Below are 14,073 nucleotides of genomic sequence, written 5' to 3'. Positions count from 1 at the left end.
GCCCACAGCATCACAGGTCCTCCATTATACTTAATAGAGGGAATTACATGTTTTTCTACATGTTCATCCTTTGTTTCACCTCAACCCCACCTGGAGTGGAGGCAAAAAGCTTAATGTGACCCTCCTCGGACCAAAGTTCACAGTTCTAGTTAAAGACTCTGTAGTGTTTAACAAACCTCACAATAGCCGCACAATATTTTGCAATATTGTGCAGTTGTTGTGCACAGTGATATTGCAATATATTACAATATCACTGTCCGCAATTACAATATCGCGAACAGATGTATGGAACATTTGTCGTTTGTGATGGTCATGAATATACCATTTTCCCTCAAGTTATGTATTCAGCCTACTTGGTATGGCCTTACTGCAGTGGATGCCCACAACCCAGATTATAAAACCCAGGATACAAAAATGTGACAGAGTTGGTAGCATCTTGATGATTGATTTGAAAGACAAGCAATTCAAATTCTGAATTTGTTGCAACTAATATTATTATTGTACTATATAGAAATAAAATTTCACCCTCACATTATTTTTTAATATCCTAGCCTGGTAGGTACCATGGAATGGTTGCTATGGAGACTTGGTGACTCCAAGATGCCGCTCTTTGTTGCATTTCTGTAAACTTTAGAGATTTTGTGTTTTATCTCTATTACCTTTGTACTCAGTGTGTCGTGGCAAAACAATATTGGTTCCTCATTCAACTTAACAGTGGCTTACAGAAATGGGCCTTTGTGATGTTATATTTATACCCCATGGAAACAGTAAACTCTTGGATCAGTAATTAGAAGTGAAAAAAACTAAAGTATTACAAAGTTAGTCTGAAATTTTCTGTGAAATTCAGCCTCTGTAACAGACACTTGAATAATTTAAGGCTTGTTAGACATCTTTACCAGGGGTGCCAGTAAGATCAACTCTGCATACTACTTTTTTCACTCTGTACTTATATCTAAATTGAATTTATTATACTTTGAAATGTATGTTTTAAAACTTTTCTTCCTGTTTGTCCCCTGCTGTTCTTTTTCTGTCCCACCAGGTCCTTTCATCACTCTATTTTAGAGCGTCTCTTTATGCCTCATCGCTCTCCCCTGCTCCACCAATGCGTTGTCTGTTTATTTGTTCCTCTCCTCTATTTTAGGACTGATTTCCGCTTTCCACAGACTTTGGCAGGAACAAACAGATGTATAAATTTACATCACTTTGTAAATGCTTTTCCTGGTTGAAATAAAACTGCACAGAACGCTGTAAATACTGCAATGTATCAACAAGATAAAGATGTTGGAATAAATCAGCTTTATACAAGTGTCATTTATTTAACATTTTTTGTTTGTTGCAAAAAACTAACAAAAATATGAGGATCTATGTTGGAAATACTTTTATATGATTTGAATCAAGGGGATTTTTGTATTTTACATTTTAATAAAAAGTGACAAATAATCAGTGAAGTCTTCATCTAAAAATAGTAACCACACTGTCTGTATCTGGTGTCCACAGCTGTTTACTCTCTTTTTTTTATGAAGCATGGCTATAAGAGGTGGTGTGTGTGAGCTCTGGCAACAGCAGGGGTACGGTACAGTAGGGCAGATGCCATGCTTAGAAATATGTTCTCTAATCTCTTACTTCTCTGGTCAATCACCCAAGGTCTTTGCAGACCTGGAAGGACTCATCATGCTCCACAGGTAGGCTCAATGCCAAATCCTTGAAAGGAATTTATTTAGGGCACACTGATGGTTTTTGTATATCGAATTTATTTTAACCATGATTAATGTTCATTTCATTTAAAGAAACAGTCCTGGAGCAACCAGAACCTCTCCTCTGTCCCCCTGGATCTGGATGTGAAGCTCCGAAGACTTGATCTGTCAAATAACTTCATCACACAGTTACATGTCCTTGCTCTGCCGTACTTGGAGCAGCTTGACCTGAGCAGCAACCAGCTGGATCTCATCTCCGAGGGGGCTTTTGGAAACCTGGCCCGACTTGTACACTTGAATTTGTCCAGGAATCGACTGAGCGTCAGCCTTGGCAACAGCAGCAAAGCCCTCGGATTCCTTGGCGGACTCAGGAACTTGGACTTATCAGTGAACGGCTTGAGTAATGGCGCTGCTGAACTGTTACTGAGAAACAAGTCCTGTCTTGATCAACTTAAGATGACTGGTAATGTTTTGATAAAACTGTCACCCAGCCTGTTTCGAGAGAGTAAAAGCATAAGGAGTCTTAATGTTGAAGATAATCTGATATCGGAAATAGCACCGCAGACATTTGAACCACTAAGCCGATTAGAATCTCTCAACTTAGCAAGAAACAATCTTGCATTTATTTGTGATTTTACTCTATATCAAGTGAAATATTTGAATCTCAGCAGAAATTCAATGGAGTTCTTTGTTACTCATGAGGATGCTGTGTTGTACAATCTTGAAGTTCTTGACCTCAGTCACAACAAGCTGTTATACTTTCCAATTCTACCAAAAATTAACCAACTAAAGTATCTACATTTGCAAAATAATTTGCTTGGTGCCCAGGATTCAGAGGCTGTGATGGTAAATGAAGTTAACTCTCTCTATCAGGACAATGTAAATGAGAAAATGCATAGAAAAAACTATCTGCATGCAAACTGGAGGCTAATGCCACTGGTTTATATTGACTTAAGCTTTAACCACTTCAGCTCTTTTCCTCTTGAGACATTGAGCTTGCTTTACTCTTTAGAAACACTGAATTTTAGTAATAACTGTTTGCAAAATATAAACTGGAATGTTAGGAATCATAGCGATCAGAGTCAAGTTCGTCAGATTATTTTTCTTGCCTTAAAGCACCTCGACTTGCAGAGCAACGGTCTTACCCATGTGTCCCCGCCCTTCCTTAAGGCGCTAACAAAAATTGAAACACTGAATCTGCAAGACAATGCAGTGCAACCCTGCGGCATTTTGAGTAGATCTCTGTCAAGAAAGCCCATTGATTTCAGATCTTCCTGCGCTGCATTTGGGCAGCTGAAGACGCTTAAACATCTTAATCTTGGAGAAAATTATGTAAAGATGCTTCCCCCAAACAGCTTTCAGGGAACCTCGCTAATTTCCTTAAATCTTGCAAAAAACCTCCACATGGTAATGCATGAGAGGGCACTGGAAGGTGTGGAAAGAACTTTACAGTCTTTGATTATCAGCGGGATAGACATGAATAGCTCGTGTCTGTCTTTGCCCTGCATGCCAGCGCTGACAGAGTTGAATGTATCAAACAACAAACTCAATAGGACACCTAACAGCTTAGGTTGCTCTCCTCTAAGAGTAATTGATGTAAGAAACAACACTTTTATGACTCTAAACTATTCTTTGTTTCAGGCTGTATCCACAAACCTGACTACGATGTTTATTAGTGGGAATAATTTCAACTGCTGTGACAGCAGATGGCTGACAATCTTGAATGAGATGGGTGTTAGACTGCCTGACATTAGCCGGGCCGAATGCTTTACACGAGTGAGGAACCTGACGATGCCAGAATACCTAAAAAACCCTTCGTTTTACTGTTCCGTTCAAAAAGAAGGGCAGGGAGTTCACTTTGGACAAATGGTTATAACAATGCTATTTGTAACTGTATTATCATCATTGCTCATTGTTTTTAGCAGGAAGCTTTGTTGCACTCAAAGATCTTCTATGGTGTGATATCCCAAAAGTCTATTTTGTACACAATCTGCATTTCTAGTGAAATGTTTAAATGCACTCACCATTGTGATAAAGTGAAAAATGTGCGGCTTTTATTGAGGCATTTGTGCTACTCTTTTCCCTGGTGGAATGATCATAGAGCATAAAGTTTCAGTAATGTTTCACAAAACAAGAAGTGGGTGCACTGAGGTAAATTATTGTAGACGTTCTCGAATCCATATAGGGTCAAAATCACACATAGACTGAAATACTTTACATGCATATATCCCTACTACTAATTAAATTTCTATTGGCAAGTTAAATAGAAAAATTTCTGAAAATGCCTCTGGCATAAGTCTGACTGGATACGTGACCACAATTCTGGACAAATTTGGTGGAGCTCATTTATACTGGTTGGTTGCAAGGACACAACTGTTTTTTGTGTGGCACTTTATTTGAGAGTATACAGACAGGAAATGGGTAGAGAGAGAGTAGAGGAGAATAAATTTAGCAAAGGTCCCAGAGTCGGGAATTGAACCCCGGACAGGTGTCGAGGACTAATTGCCCCTGTATATGCTACGCACGGTGTACCTCTACACCACAAGCTGCCCTCCACAGACACAACTTTTAACCATATTCCATCATTTTCAATAAGATTTAGATTTGGGCCATTCCAAAAGCTTAATGTTAATTAAACTCTGATGTTGGGAAACTCCTCTTGGGCAGCCAAGAGGCCCATGGCAAATATAAATATAATTTAAAATATGAATTTATATAATTATGCTGTTTAGAAGCACAGCTGATTTAGTTAATGTAATAAGTGTACTGAAAGTAGTCTATTTGATAAAGCGTTTCTGTTTAGAGCAGTGTTTGTATTTGTTGGGTTTTGACTGAGGGGAAAAAACATGCTCGTAATCAAAAAACATACTTCTTTTATTGTTGCTTTTATTGTTGTTGCAATGAATACAACAAAATATCATACCGCTTAAGTCATATCGCTCATTTGTTATGGAAGGTAATACTGGTGAACAGGCAGCTTCTAGTTTATGACAGACCTAAGCCGTTGTGGTTTATGTTTATTTTCTTGTACATCCTAACCAATATCTTTTCACCTCAGAGTGACTGTTTTGGTCAGATCGTTGAAACTCGTTCAGAACTGGGTGTTCCAATGTGACAGTGATCCCAAACAAACATTAAAAATGTTTTCGGTATTTCATACAAGAGTGACCAACTCAACTACATTGGCTGACTTAAAGCAGATGCTGGTTGAAAAATGAGATGCCATTCCACTGCAGTGTGTGATCAAGCTGGCAATCAGCATGAGGAGGATTTCTCAGGCTGTTTGTTAATGAAATAAATAAATTGCCAAACATTTTCTCCAAGTTTCAATCATCCAATCTAATCACAAATAATAGTCAACTGCAAAATAAAAACTTTTTAAATGCTTCAATTAAAGCTCAAAATTAAGATGGCATCAACACCTCTGAGTGTATGTTAACTTCTGGCCAGAACTTTGTTTAAAGTAAGTAATTAATGCTCAAATGCAAACTGGACAAAAAAAAAAGATTTCCTACTAACTCCTGGGAGTTTAACTCTGCTTGACCCGGAATAGTGTCTGCAAAAACAACTTTCCTTTTTGATTAAAGGCAGCAAAGACTTCTTGTTTAATTTGGCTCATAATACTGAAGCTTTCCACACATCTTTAAAAGGGTGTCACTTTACATAACACACTCAGTACAAGAATTGTGATTAAAATTTACACCCAGGCTCCCAAGTTGCCTTGATTACAGATGAATAGATCCTTTGCCTGCACTTTGTGAAACATTTGTTTGCAAATCAACCTGTACCTTGAGATGAAATACTTTTGATTTCAAGCCTTTCACAACATTCCCAGAATCAAGAATGGAGAAGTCCAAAAGAATACCAGAAAAGAAACTATCACACTTTGAGGATGAACCCTTGTTAAAATGATTTACAGATTTCTAAAAGACAATCTGAGTTATGTAACATTTCTGGATTTAACCATGGAATATGTTATTCTGCATCAGTCTTGCTGCACTCGTTAAACAGGCTGTACTTAATTACCACAATATGTTAGCAGTCCTTATTTAAGAGTCTGAATCTTCTGATTTAATACCTACAAACAGATCACATGAAGTTGTAAGTTTTCTTTTCTGTGAATTTAGAGTTTCTAATTTTTTAGCACAGCAGCTGTACTGCCTCCAAACCATAAAACACAATAGCTTTCAAAAATGTACAATTGTGCTAAAACAAGTTTTTGTGAGATAAAAAAAAATTAAACATAAATCATTTTCAAAAATGTGTCCACCTTTAATGTGACTTACAGGTCCTTCTCAAAATATTAGCATATTGTGATAAAGTTTATTATTTTCCATAATGTCATGATGAAAATTTAACATTCATATATTTTACATTCATTGCACACTAACTGAAATATTTTAGGTCTTTTATTGTCTTAATACGAATGATTTTGGCATACAGCTCATGAAAACCCAAAATTCCTATCTCACAAAATTAGCATATCATTAAAAGGGTCTCTAAACGAGCTATGAACCTAATCATCTGAATCAACGAGTTAACTCTAAACACCTGCAAAAGATTCCTGAGGCCTTTAAAACTCCCAGCCTGGTTCATCACTCAAAACCCCAATCATGGATAAGACTGCCGACCTGACTGCTGTCCAGAAGGCCACTATTGACACCCTCAAGCAAGAGACACAGAAAGAAATTTCTGAACGAATAGGCTGTTCCCAGAGTGCTGTATCAAGGCACCTCAGTGGGAAGTCTGTGGGAAGGAGTAAGTGTGGCAGAAAACGCTGCACAACGAGAAGAGGTGACCGGACCCTGAGGAAGATTGTGGAGAAGGGCCGATTCCAGACCTTGGGGGACCTGCGGAAGCAGTGGACTGAGTCTGGAGTAGAAACATCCAGAGCCACCGTGCACAGGCGTGTGCAGGAAATGGGCTACAGGTGCCGCATTCCCCAGGTCAAGCCACTTTTGAACCAGAAACAGCGGCAGAAGCGCCTGACCTGGGCTACAGAGAAGCAGCACTGGACTGTTGCTCAGTGGTTCAAAGTACTTTTTTTCGATGAAAGCAAATTCTGCATTGTCCCCACAAGACTGGGGAGAAGGAAATGCCAAAATGCCAGAAATCCAGTGTCAAGTACCCACAGTCAGTGATGGTCTGCTGCTGGTGTTGGTCCACTGTGTTTTATCAAGGGCAGGGTCAATGCAGCTAGCTATCAGGAGATTTTGGAGCACTTTATGCTTCCATCTGCTGAAAAGCTTTATGGAGATGAAGATTTCATTTTTCAGCACGACCTGGCACCTGCTCACAGTGCCAAAACCACTGGTAAATGGTTTACTGACCATGGTATCACTGTGCTCAATTGCCCTGCCAACTCTCCTGACCTGAACCCCATAGAGAATCTGTGGGATATTGTGAAGAGAACGTTGAGAGACTCAAGACCCAACACTCTGGATGAGCTAAAGGCCGCTATCGAAGCATCCTGGGCCTCCATAAGACCTCAGCAGTGCCACAGGCTGATTGCCTCCATGCCACGCCGCATTGAAGCAGTCATTTCTGCAAAAGGATTTCCGACCAAGTATTGAGTGCATAACTGTACATGATTATTTGAAGGTTGACGTTTTTTGTATTAAAAACACTTTTCTTTTTTTGGTCGGATGAAATATGCTAATTTTGTGAGATAGGAATTTTGGGTTTTCATGAGCTGTATGCCAAAATCATCCATATTAAGACAATAAAAGACCTGAAATATTTCAGTTAGTGTGCAATGAATCTAATATATATCAATGTTAAATTTTCATCATTACATTATGGAAAATAATGAACTTTATCACAATATGCTAATATTTTGAGAAGGACCTGTATATGCTGTTCAGTTAAACAAGAATGATAGAAAGTAATCTGTTAGCAGCTAAAATGTACAACCTGCTTGCATAACTTTGCACACTTAAAACACGTACTGTTGAAGCACATTTCAGTTTATTTATAGCATTCATTCATCTTGTGTTCAGACATGGTATTTATAGTGAATCGAATTATCATGGATAACATTCAGCTATGCAAGTCACATTCTTCTGACTTTTGTTCATCTGCATATTTTGGTTAAAGCCACAGTTTGCAGAGATGCTGCAAAGCATCAGAGGAATCTCATAGTTTAATAGCTCCTCAGCATTACACAGTGCTTCACATAAGAACTGATACTTCCTCAGCTTTTTCTCATGTTGTCAGTCGATAGAGCAAAACAAAGTTGGTCTATCACATAATTGTGACTGTTTATGTTTCCAAAATTGCTACACAAATAAAGTGTGGATGTTCAGCCACTTTTACTCCAAAATTAAATTAAAGGGAAACCAATGCCTGAACACACAATCCCCATGGTGAAACATGGTGGCGTCAGCATCATGCTGTGGGGATGGTTTTCTTCAGAATTGGAAAGCAGGTCAGAGTTGATGGGAAGATGGATGAGCTAAATACAAGACAATGCTGGGAGATAACCTATTAGAGGCTGCAAAAGACTGGGGCCGAGGCCTGCCTTAAAGCAGTTCAATGACTCTAAACAAACCTCCAAGGCTTCTGTGGAATGCTTAAGCATATTCATGCGTTACAGCGGTCTAGACCTACATCTTAGTTAATAATCTCCTGTATTCTCTATATGTCTGGATTAATGAAGAGTGTTACAAGACAGAATCCTTTTCTTCAAAAGAAAATACACGGGCCTGGCTAAAATCTCCAAAGCCTTGTGAGACAAAGTCTTATGGTCTGAAGAAACCAAGCGTGAACGTTTGGGTCACAATTGCAAATACTTTCTTTGACACAAAATCAATACTGTGCATCCCCAAAAGAATGCAATACTGGATTATTCTTTTAAAGATGAAATTGAGTTAAATTTTTTTTTTTTTTTTCGTCAAGATAGATGAACAGTTTCAAATATCCGTCAGTTTAACCGAAAATGGTCATGATAGAAAGCTGAAGATGGAGGGAAGGGATATTATTTGTCTGCATCACAGTGATTTTAAGCATACATCCAAAATAACAAAAGAATGGCTCTTTCCAGGAAAAAAACTAAAGTTTTGGAAGGGTCCAACACTCAATCTGCCCATAAATAAATAAATCTGTGGGGTAATCTCACTAGAACTGTGGGCAAGAGGTGTCCTAGCCATCTGATGGATCTGAAAAAGGTATGCAAGAGAAGCCAGACATTGCCAAGTCAAGATGTGGCATGCAGACAGATCCCTAAGAAAGAAAACTGTCCACTAAAAGTACATCAAAGTACTTATTTGGATAAGTGAATTTATGAAACCAGGTTATTTCAGCTTTTTATAATTTGTTTTACATCCTTCTCCCTAAGGTTTTTTTTTTCTCACTTAAATAGGATGTATGTCAGATTAACAGGGCTTTAAAATGATTTATCACAGTCTTATATCTTTCATCATAAAAACCTGGAATTTTAACAGGGGTGTTGTACACTTTTGAGAATCACTGGGTGTTACCAGAATTTGTCATTGTCACCTGAACTGTATCAAATTTACTCAACTAAAAAGCCATTATTAAACTTTAATTATATGATACTGCAGAAGCATAAACAATAGGGTCCAGTAATGCTGCAGAACTTGTTGTCTCAACCTCCCCCTATTGTGCTTTAAACTGGTGCAAATTACCAGTATGAAACTTTCTTGTGCCAATTGAATTTTGCCACCAGCAGGAGTATCAGACAGTCCTTGAGCCACATAACAGCCCCACCCCACAAGTTTTCTAGATCAAGTAGCAGCTTGACAAGTTCAAGCAAAGAGGACTCCAACAATACAATATGGAGTGGATGTTAGGTGTGAAACCAGAGGAATGCAAGTGGTAAATTACAGTCATTCTTCTTGGAGGTTGTAGTAGCTGGCATTTAGACATGAGCTGCAGCTTGTTCAGTAGCACATTAGGGCCAGTTTTTATACTCTGTATTAGCGCCAAATGGCCTATTACAGAAAAAGCATCTAAGTAAATCTGGGACATTTTTGTAGAGGAAGCATTATTTTTAGGAAATCTCTTTACATCTTATTAACATCAAACGATTTTTTATTATTATTTCTTCATTTTATAGACAATCAATGCAGGTAAGTGGAGAAAGTCTATACACAAAATGCCAGACATAGATGTAACACTGACCTAAACCGTTGTTACACATTGACTGCATCTTATCAGGGCAAGAATGTCCTTGCAGTGTGTCAGTGGTGGATCAACTTCCAACTCCCCATTCCGCTGCGGTCGTTTCACACATGACAGAGATTCAGTGGGAAGACGTCTCAGGCTGGATTGTGAGGAGAAAGCTTCAGATATGGGCGTGGAGGGGCTGGGATGATACGCTTTATAAAGCCGAACATTCACTGGGGTGTGGAAGGGCTTCCTCAAGGGGCTGAAGCAAGTGAAAAGTCCTCAATTTATCACCACCTTTATCCAGGGCACCGCTGAGAGCACCCTGACAAGCTGCATCACATCTTGGTACAGCAACTGCAGAGCAAGTGACAGGAACACTCTGCATCATATGGAGGGAGAGTGGCTGGGAGGGTCATTGGGCGGCAATCTCCGCAGACCATTTTTAAGGAGATATGTTAGAAGAAAGCCATTACTTTAGTGACAGAGCCATCTCACTCCTCCAGTTAGCTGTTCAAGCTACTGCCACCTGGAAGATTATACTGTTCCACTGAATTTAGAACAATCAGAATGTAAAACAGCAGCATCTTTCAGACAATAAGGCAACTAAATATCTAGTAATACTATTTCAATTTCAATTCAATTTAAATTCCTATTATATATTTATTTTGAAATAAAATGCTTCAAAAGGTGTAGAGTTCCTAGAATTTAGAATTGCACACGAACTACACAACATAAAAAAAATATCAATATCCTAAAATGTGAAAAATAAAAGCTACTACTTTGCTCTTAACATGCATTAAAAGAGCAGAGTAGCAGTTTTATTTTTGAACTAACAATAATATCAAATACCTACATCTTCAATTGTTTACAGTATATAAACAGCATATGTACATTTAAAAATTTATATGAATTTATGATATAAAAAAAAGGTTATGCTAAAATCTATATTTTTGAAAATGGTAACATTTAATAGCCAAAATTTTATACATTTATTTTTCAAAACTTTTTGCCAAACGTCTGAGCTTAAGGTGGTTTCTTCTGTTATTTTTTTGCTGCCTGTTATGTTTTCATAACAAATCCATTTACCATGTTCTGAATGAGTCACGTGGTACCGTTTGTTAGGCTCATAGATAAAAGGCTCTGTAAAAACACTATGCGCGAGGCCTCAAACATCGCCGCATACGTCATCGACACGAGCCTTCCTAAAAATAGTTCACGCGCTTCAAAGCCTCAATACAGAAGAACACATCGTTAAACACATTTGAAAAACCAACAGCATTACGATCTTTGTTACTTATGGTTTAAGCTGCGCTAAAACTGCATGGAATAAACAGTGAAAAAAGGTGGCTGCTTTCCAACATGGTGGACATTGATTTCTGCGTACCGGCCAAAATTCGACGGCTGTAACTGAGAGCAAGACTCTTTGGGTCAAGCACGGAAGGACAAACAAACCAGCACCACGCTGGCTGACCTACAGGCTGACAAAAAGTGGGGCTGCTGCGGTAGTGATGTTACCCCGAGGCTTTAAAGCACCCTTCAAACTCGACAGGGTAGTTATGGTGAAGCAGTGGGCCGGACCTTGCTTCATGTGACGTCACCGATCACGTGTGAACCACTTCACTGCTTCATTTAGACCGCATTTAGTCAGCTGACTGCTTCGAGTTGACTGGCGGAGTTTCAAACATTTGGCGTGATTCAGTGTATTAAAGATGCTCTCAAGCCCCGGTTCACATCCATGACAGATTATTCTGTCATAACCATCTAGGAAGTGTTTCCAAGTGTGGGAATATTTGGATTTGGTGCCACCTAATAAGGTAATGTACATTCAAAGTGTTTATTAGAAAGCCTATAGCCTATACTATGCAGTAGTCTTACAGTCATGGTATCATGTTATGCAAGAGGTGCGGTAACGGGTTGTTATCTTGGTTTTACACGTGCAGTGTTTGCTTTGCCCGCAGCTACTGACGTATAATAATAATACGTCATCAATGCTGAGGCGTTAAAGAGCCAAACACGAGAACACTCAGCCTTCTGCCACCAATCAAAGTCAGCATAACACAGATATACATGCAGAATTAGAAAGAATGACAGTTAAATGTTTGTAAGTTAAATTGAAGTTACTTTTCTTTATTTGTTTTTTTTAGGATCCAGGAAGCAAGAGCTTGATGAAGCTCTTGTGGACTTCATAGTGAAGGACTCCCAGCCTTTCACTGTATCCTAACTTATGCCTCCTCTGTTCCCAGTGAAAGAGTATTTTCCAAAGGTGGAGAAATTGTCTCAAAAGAAAGAAACCATTTGAGCCCTTCTACTGTGCAGAAATTACTTTTCTTGAATAAAAACACCTGAAGTAACACAAGCACCCTCTTTATTACACCAAGCATAATGTCCAAAAACACTCAGTACACCAAGCACACTCCCAAAGAAAATATGAGTGTGAGTGACAAATCAAAAATGTTCACTTCATTTATTTTTTTTGTTTTTTTAATTTATTTAAAATGGGACAGTGGAATTTCATAAAACAAATGACAATTCAAGTTTAAGAAGCCAGAATTAGCCTAATGGCTATTTTTCATCTGTAATCCCCTACAGTTCACATTGTTTTTAAAGTATTATTTTTTCATGAGTTTATTTCTCAGAATCTTTACTAAAATCACATATGTACAACTGCTCAAAAAAATAAAGGGAAGACTAATAACACATCCTAGATCTGAATGAATTAAATATTTTCATTGAATACTTTGTTCTGTACAAAGTTGAATGTGCTGACAACAAAATCACACAAAATCATCAATAGAAATCAAATTTATTAACCAATGGAGGCCTGGATTTGGAGTCACACACAAAATTAAAGTGGAAAAACACACTACAGGCTGATCCAACTTTGATGTAATGTCCTTAAAACAAGTCAAAATGAGTCTCAGTATTGTGTGTGGCCTCCATGTGCCTGTATGACCTCCCTACAACACCTGGGCATGCTCCTGATGAGACGGTGGATGGTCTCCTGAGGGATCTCCTCCCAGACCTGGACTAAAGCATCCACCAACTCCTGGACAGTCTGTGGTGCAACGTGATGTTGGTGGATGGAGCGAGACATGATGTCCCAGATGTCCCAGTGGATACCAACTTCAGCAGCATGTGGAAAACACCAGCTTATACTCACAAATTATTAGTCCTGTCCTGTCTTCGACTATCTCAGTGTGGTTTGACTCATCCACAAAACAGGACAGGTCCCCTGTCTGGGGAACGGGCGGGCCAGTCCATAGCTTCAATGTCTTCATCTTGCAGGAACTGCTGACACACTCCAGCCACATGAGGTCTAGCATTGTCCTGCATTAGGAGGAACCCAGGGCCAACCGCACCAGCATATGGTCTCACAAAGGGGTCTGAGGATCTCATCTTGGTACCTAATGGCAGTCAGGCTACCTCTGGCGAGCACATGGAGGGCTGTGCAGCCCTCCAAAGAAATGCCTCCCCACACCATTACTGACCCACTGCCAAACTGGTCATGCTGAAGGATGTTTCAGGCAGCAAATCACTCTCCACGGTGTCTCCAGACTCTGTCACATCTGTCACATGTGCTCAGTGTGAACCTGCTTTCATCTGTGAAGAGCACAGGGCGCCAGTGACAAATTTGCCAATCCTGGTGTTCTCTGGCAAATGCCAAGCGTCCTGCACGGTGTTGGACTGTGAGCACAACCCCCATTTGTGGACGTCGGGCCCTCATACCATCCTCATGGAGTCGGTTTCTAACCATTTGTGCAGACACATGCACATTTGTGGCCTGCTGGAGGTCATTTTGCAGGGCTCTGGCAGTGCTCCTCCTGTTCCTCCTTGCACAAAAGCGGAGGTAGGGGTCCTGCTGCTGGGTGGTTGCCCTCCTACGGCCTCCTCCACGTCTCCTGGTGTACTGGCCTGTCTCCTGGTAGCGCCTCCAGACTCTGGAAGCTACGCTGACAGATACAGCAAACCTTCTTGCCACAGCTCGCATTGATGTGCCATCCTGGATGAGCTGCACTACCTGAGCCACTTGTGTGTGTTGTAGAGTCCGTCTCATGCTACCACAAGTGTGAAAGCACCACCAACATTCAAAAGTGACCAAAACATCAGCCAGAAAGCATAGGTACTGAGAAGTAGTCTGTGGTCCCCACCTGCAGAACCACTCCTTTATTGAGTGTCTTGCTAATCGCCAAAGATTTCCTCTTGTTGTCTTTTCCATTTGTGAAATTGATTGTCAATTAGTGCTGCTTCC

At 39.6% G+C, this 14,073-nt stretch overlaps 1 protein-coding gene across 2 annotated transcripts; it reads left to right on the top strand.

Moving 5' to 3' along the window:
* The first annotated feature begins 1,571 nt into the window (after positions 1-1,571).
* On the top strand, positions 1,572-12,176 carry LOC124860655 (transforming growth factor beta activator LRRC32-like). Of its 2 annotated transcripts, XM_047354135.1 has the most exons (3): positions 1,572-1,682; positions 1,788-2,157; positions 11,969-12,176. In XM_047354135.1, the coding sequence occupies exons 1-3, from the start codon at positions 1,593-1,595 to the stop codon at positions 12,043-12,045; spliced, it is 537 nt and encodes a 178-aa protein (XP_047210091.1). In that variant the 5' UTR covers positions 1,572-1,592; the 3' UTR covers positions 12,046-12,176. The 2 variants fall into 2 exon arrangements, with proteins under 2 accessions (XP_047210091.1, XP_047210090.1); XM_047354134.1 differs by lacking the exon at positions 11,969-12,176 and having other exon boundaries at positions 1,788-5,009.
* The last annotated feature ends 1,897 nt before the right edge of the window (positions 12,177-14,073 follow it).

This window comes from Girardinichthys multiradiatus, chromosome 23, assembly GCF_021462225.1.
Source record: "Girardinichthys multiradiatus isolate DD_20200921_A chromosome 23, DD_fGirMul_XY1, whole genome shotgun sequence".
Taxonomy (NCBI): domain Eukaryota; kingdom Metazoa; phylum Chordata; class Actinopteri; order Cyprinodontiformes; family Goodeidae; genus Girardinichthys; species Girardinichthys multiradiatus.
The sequence above is the reverse complement of the archived record's forward strand: the minus strand, read 5'-3'. Positions and strand labels throughout refer to the sequence as shown.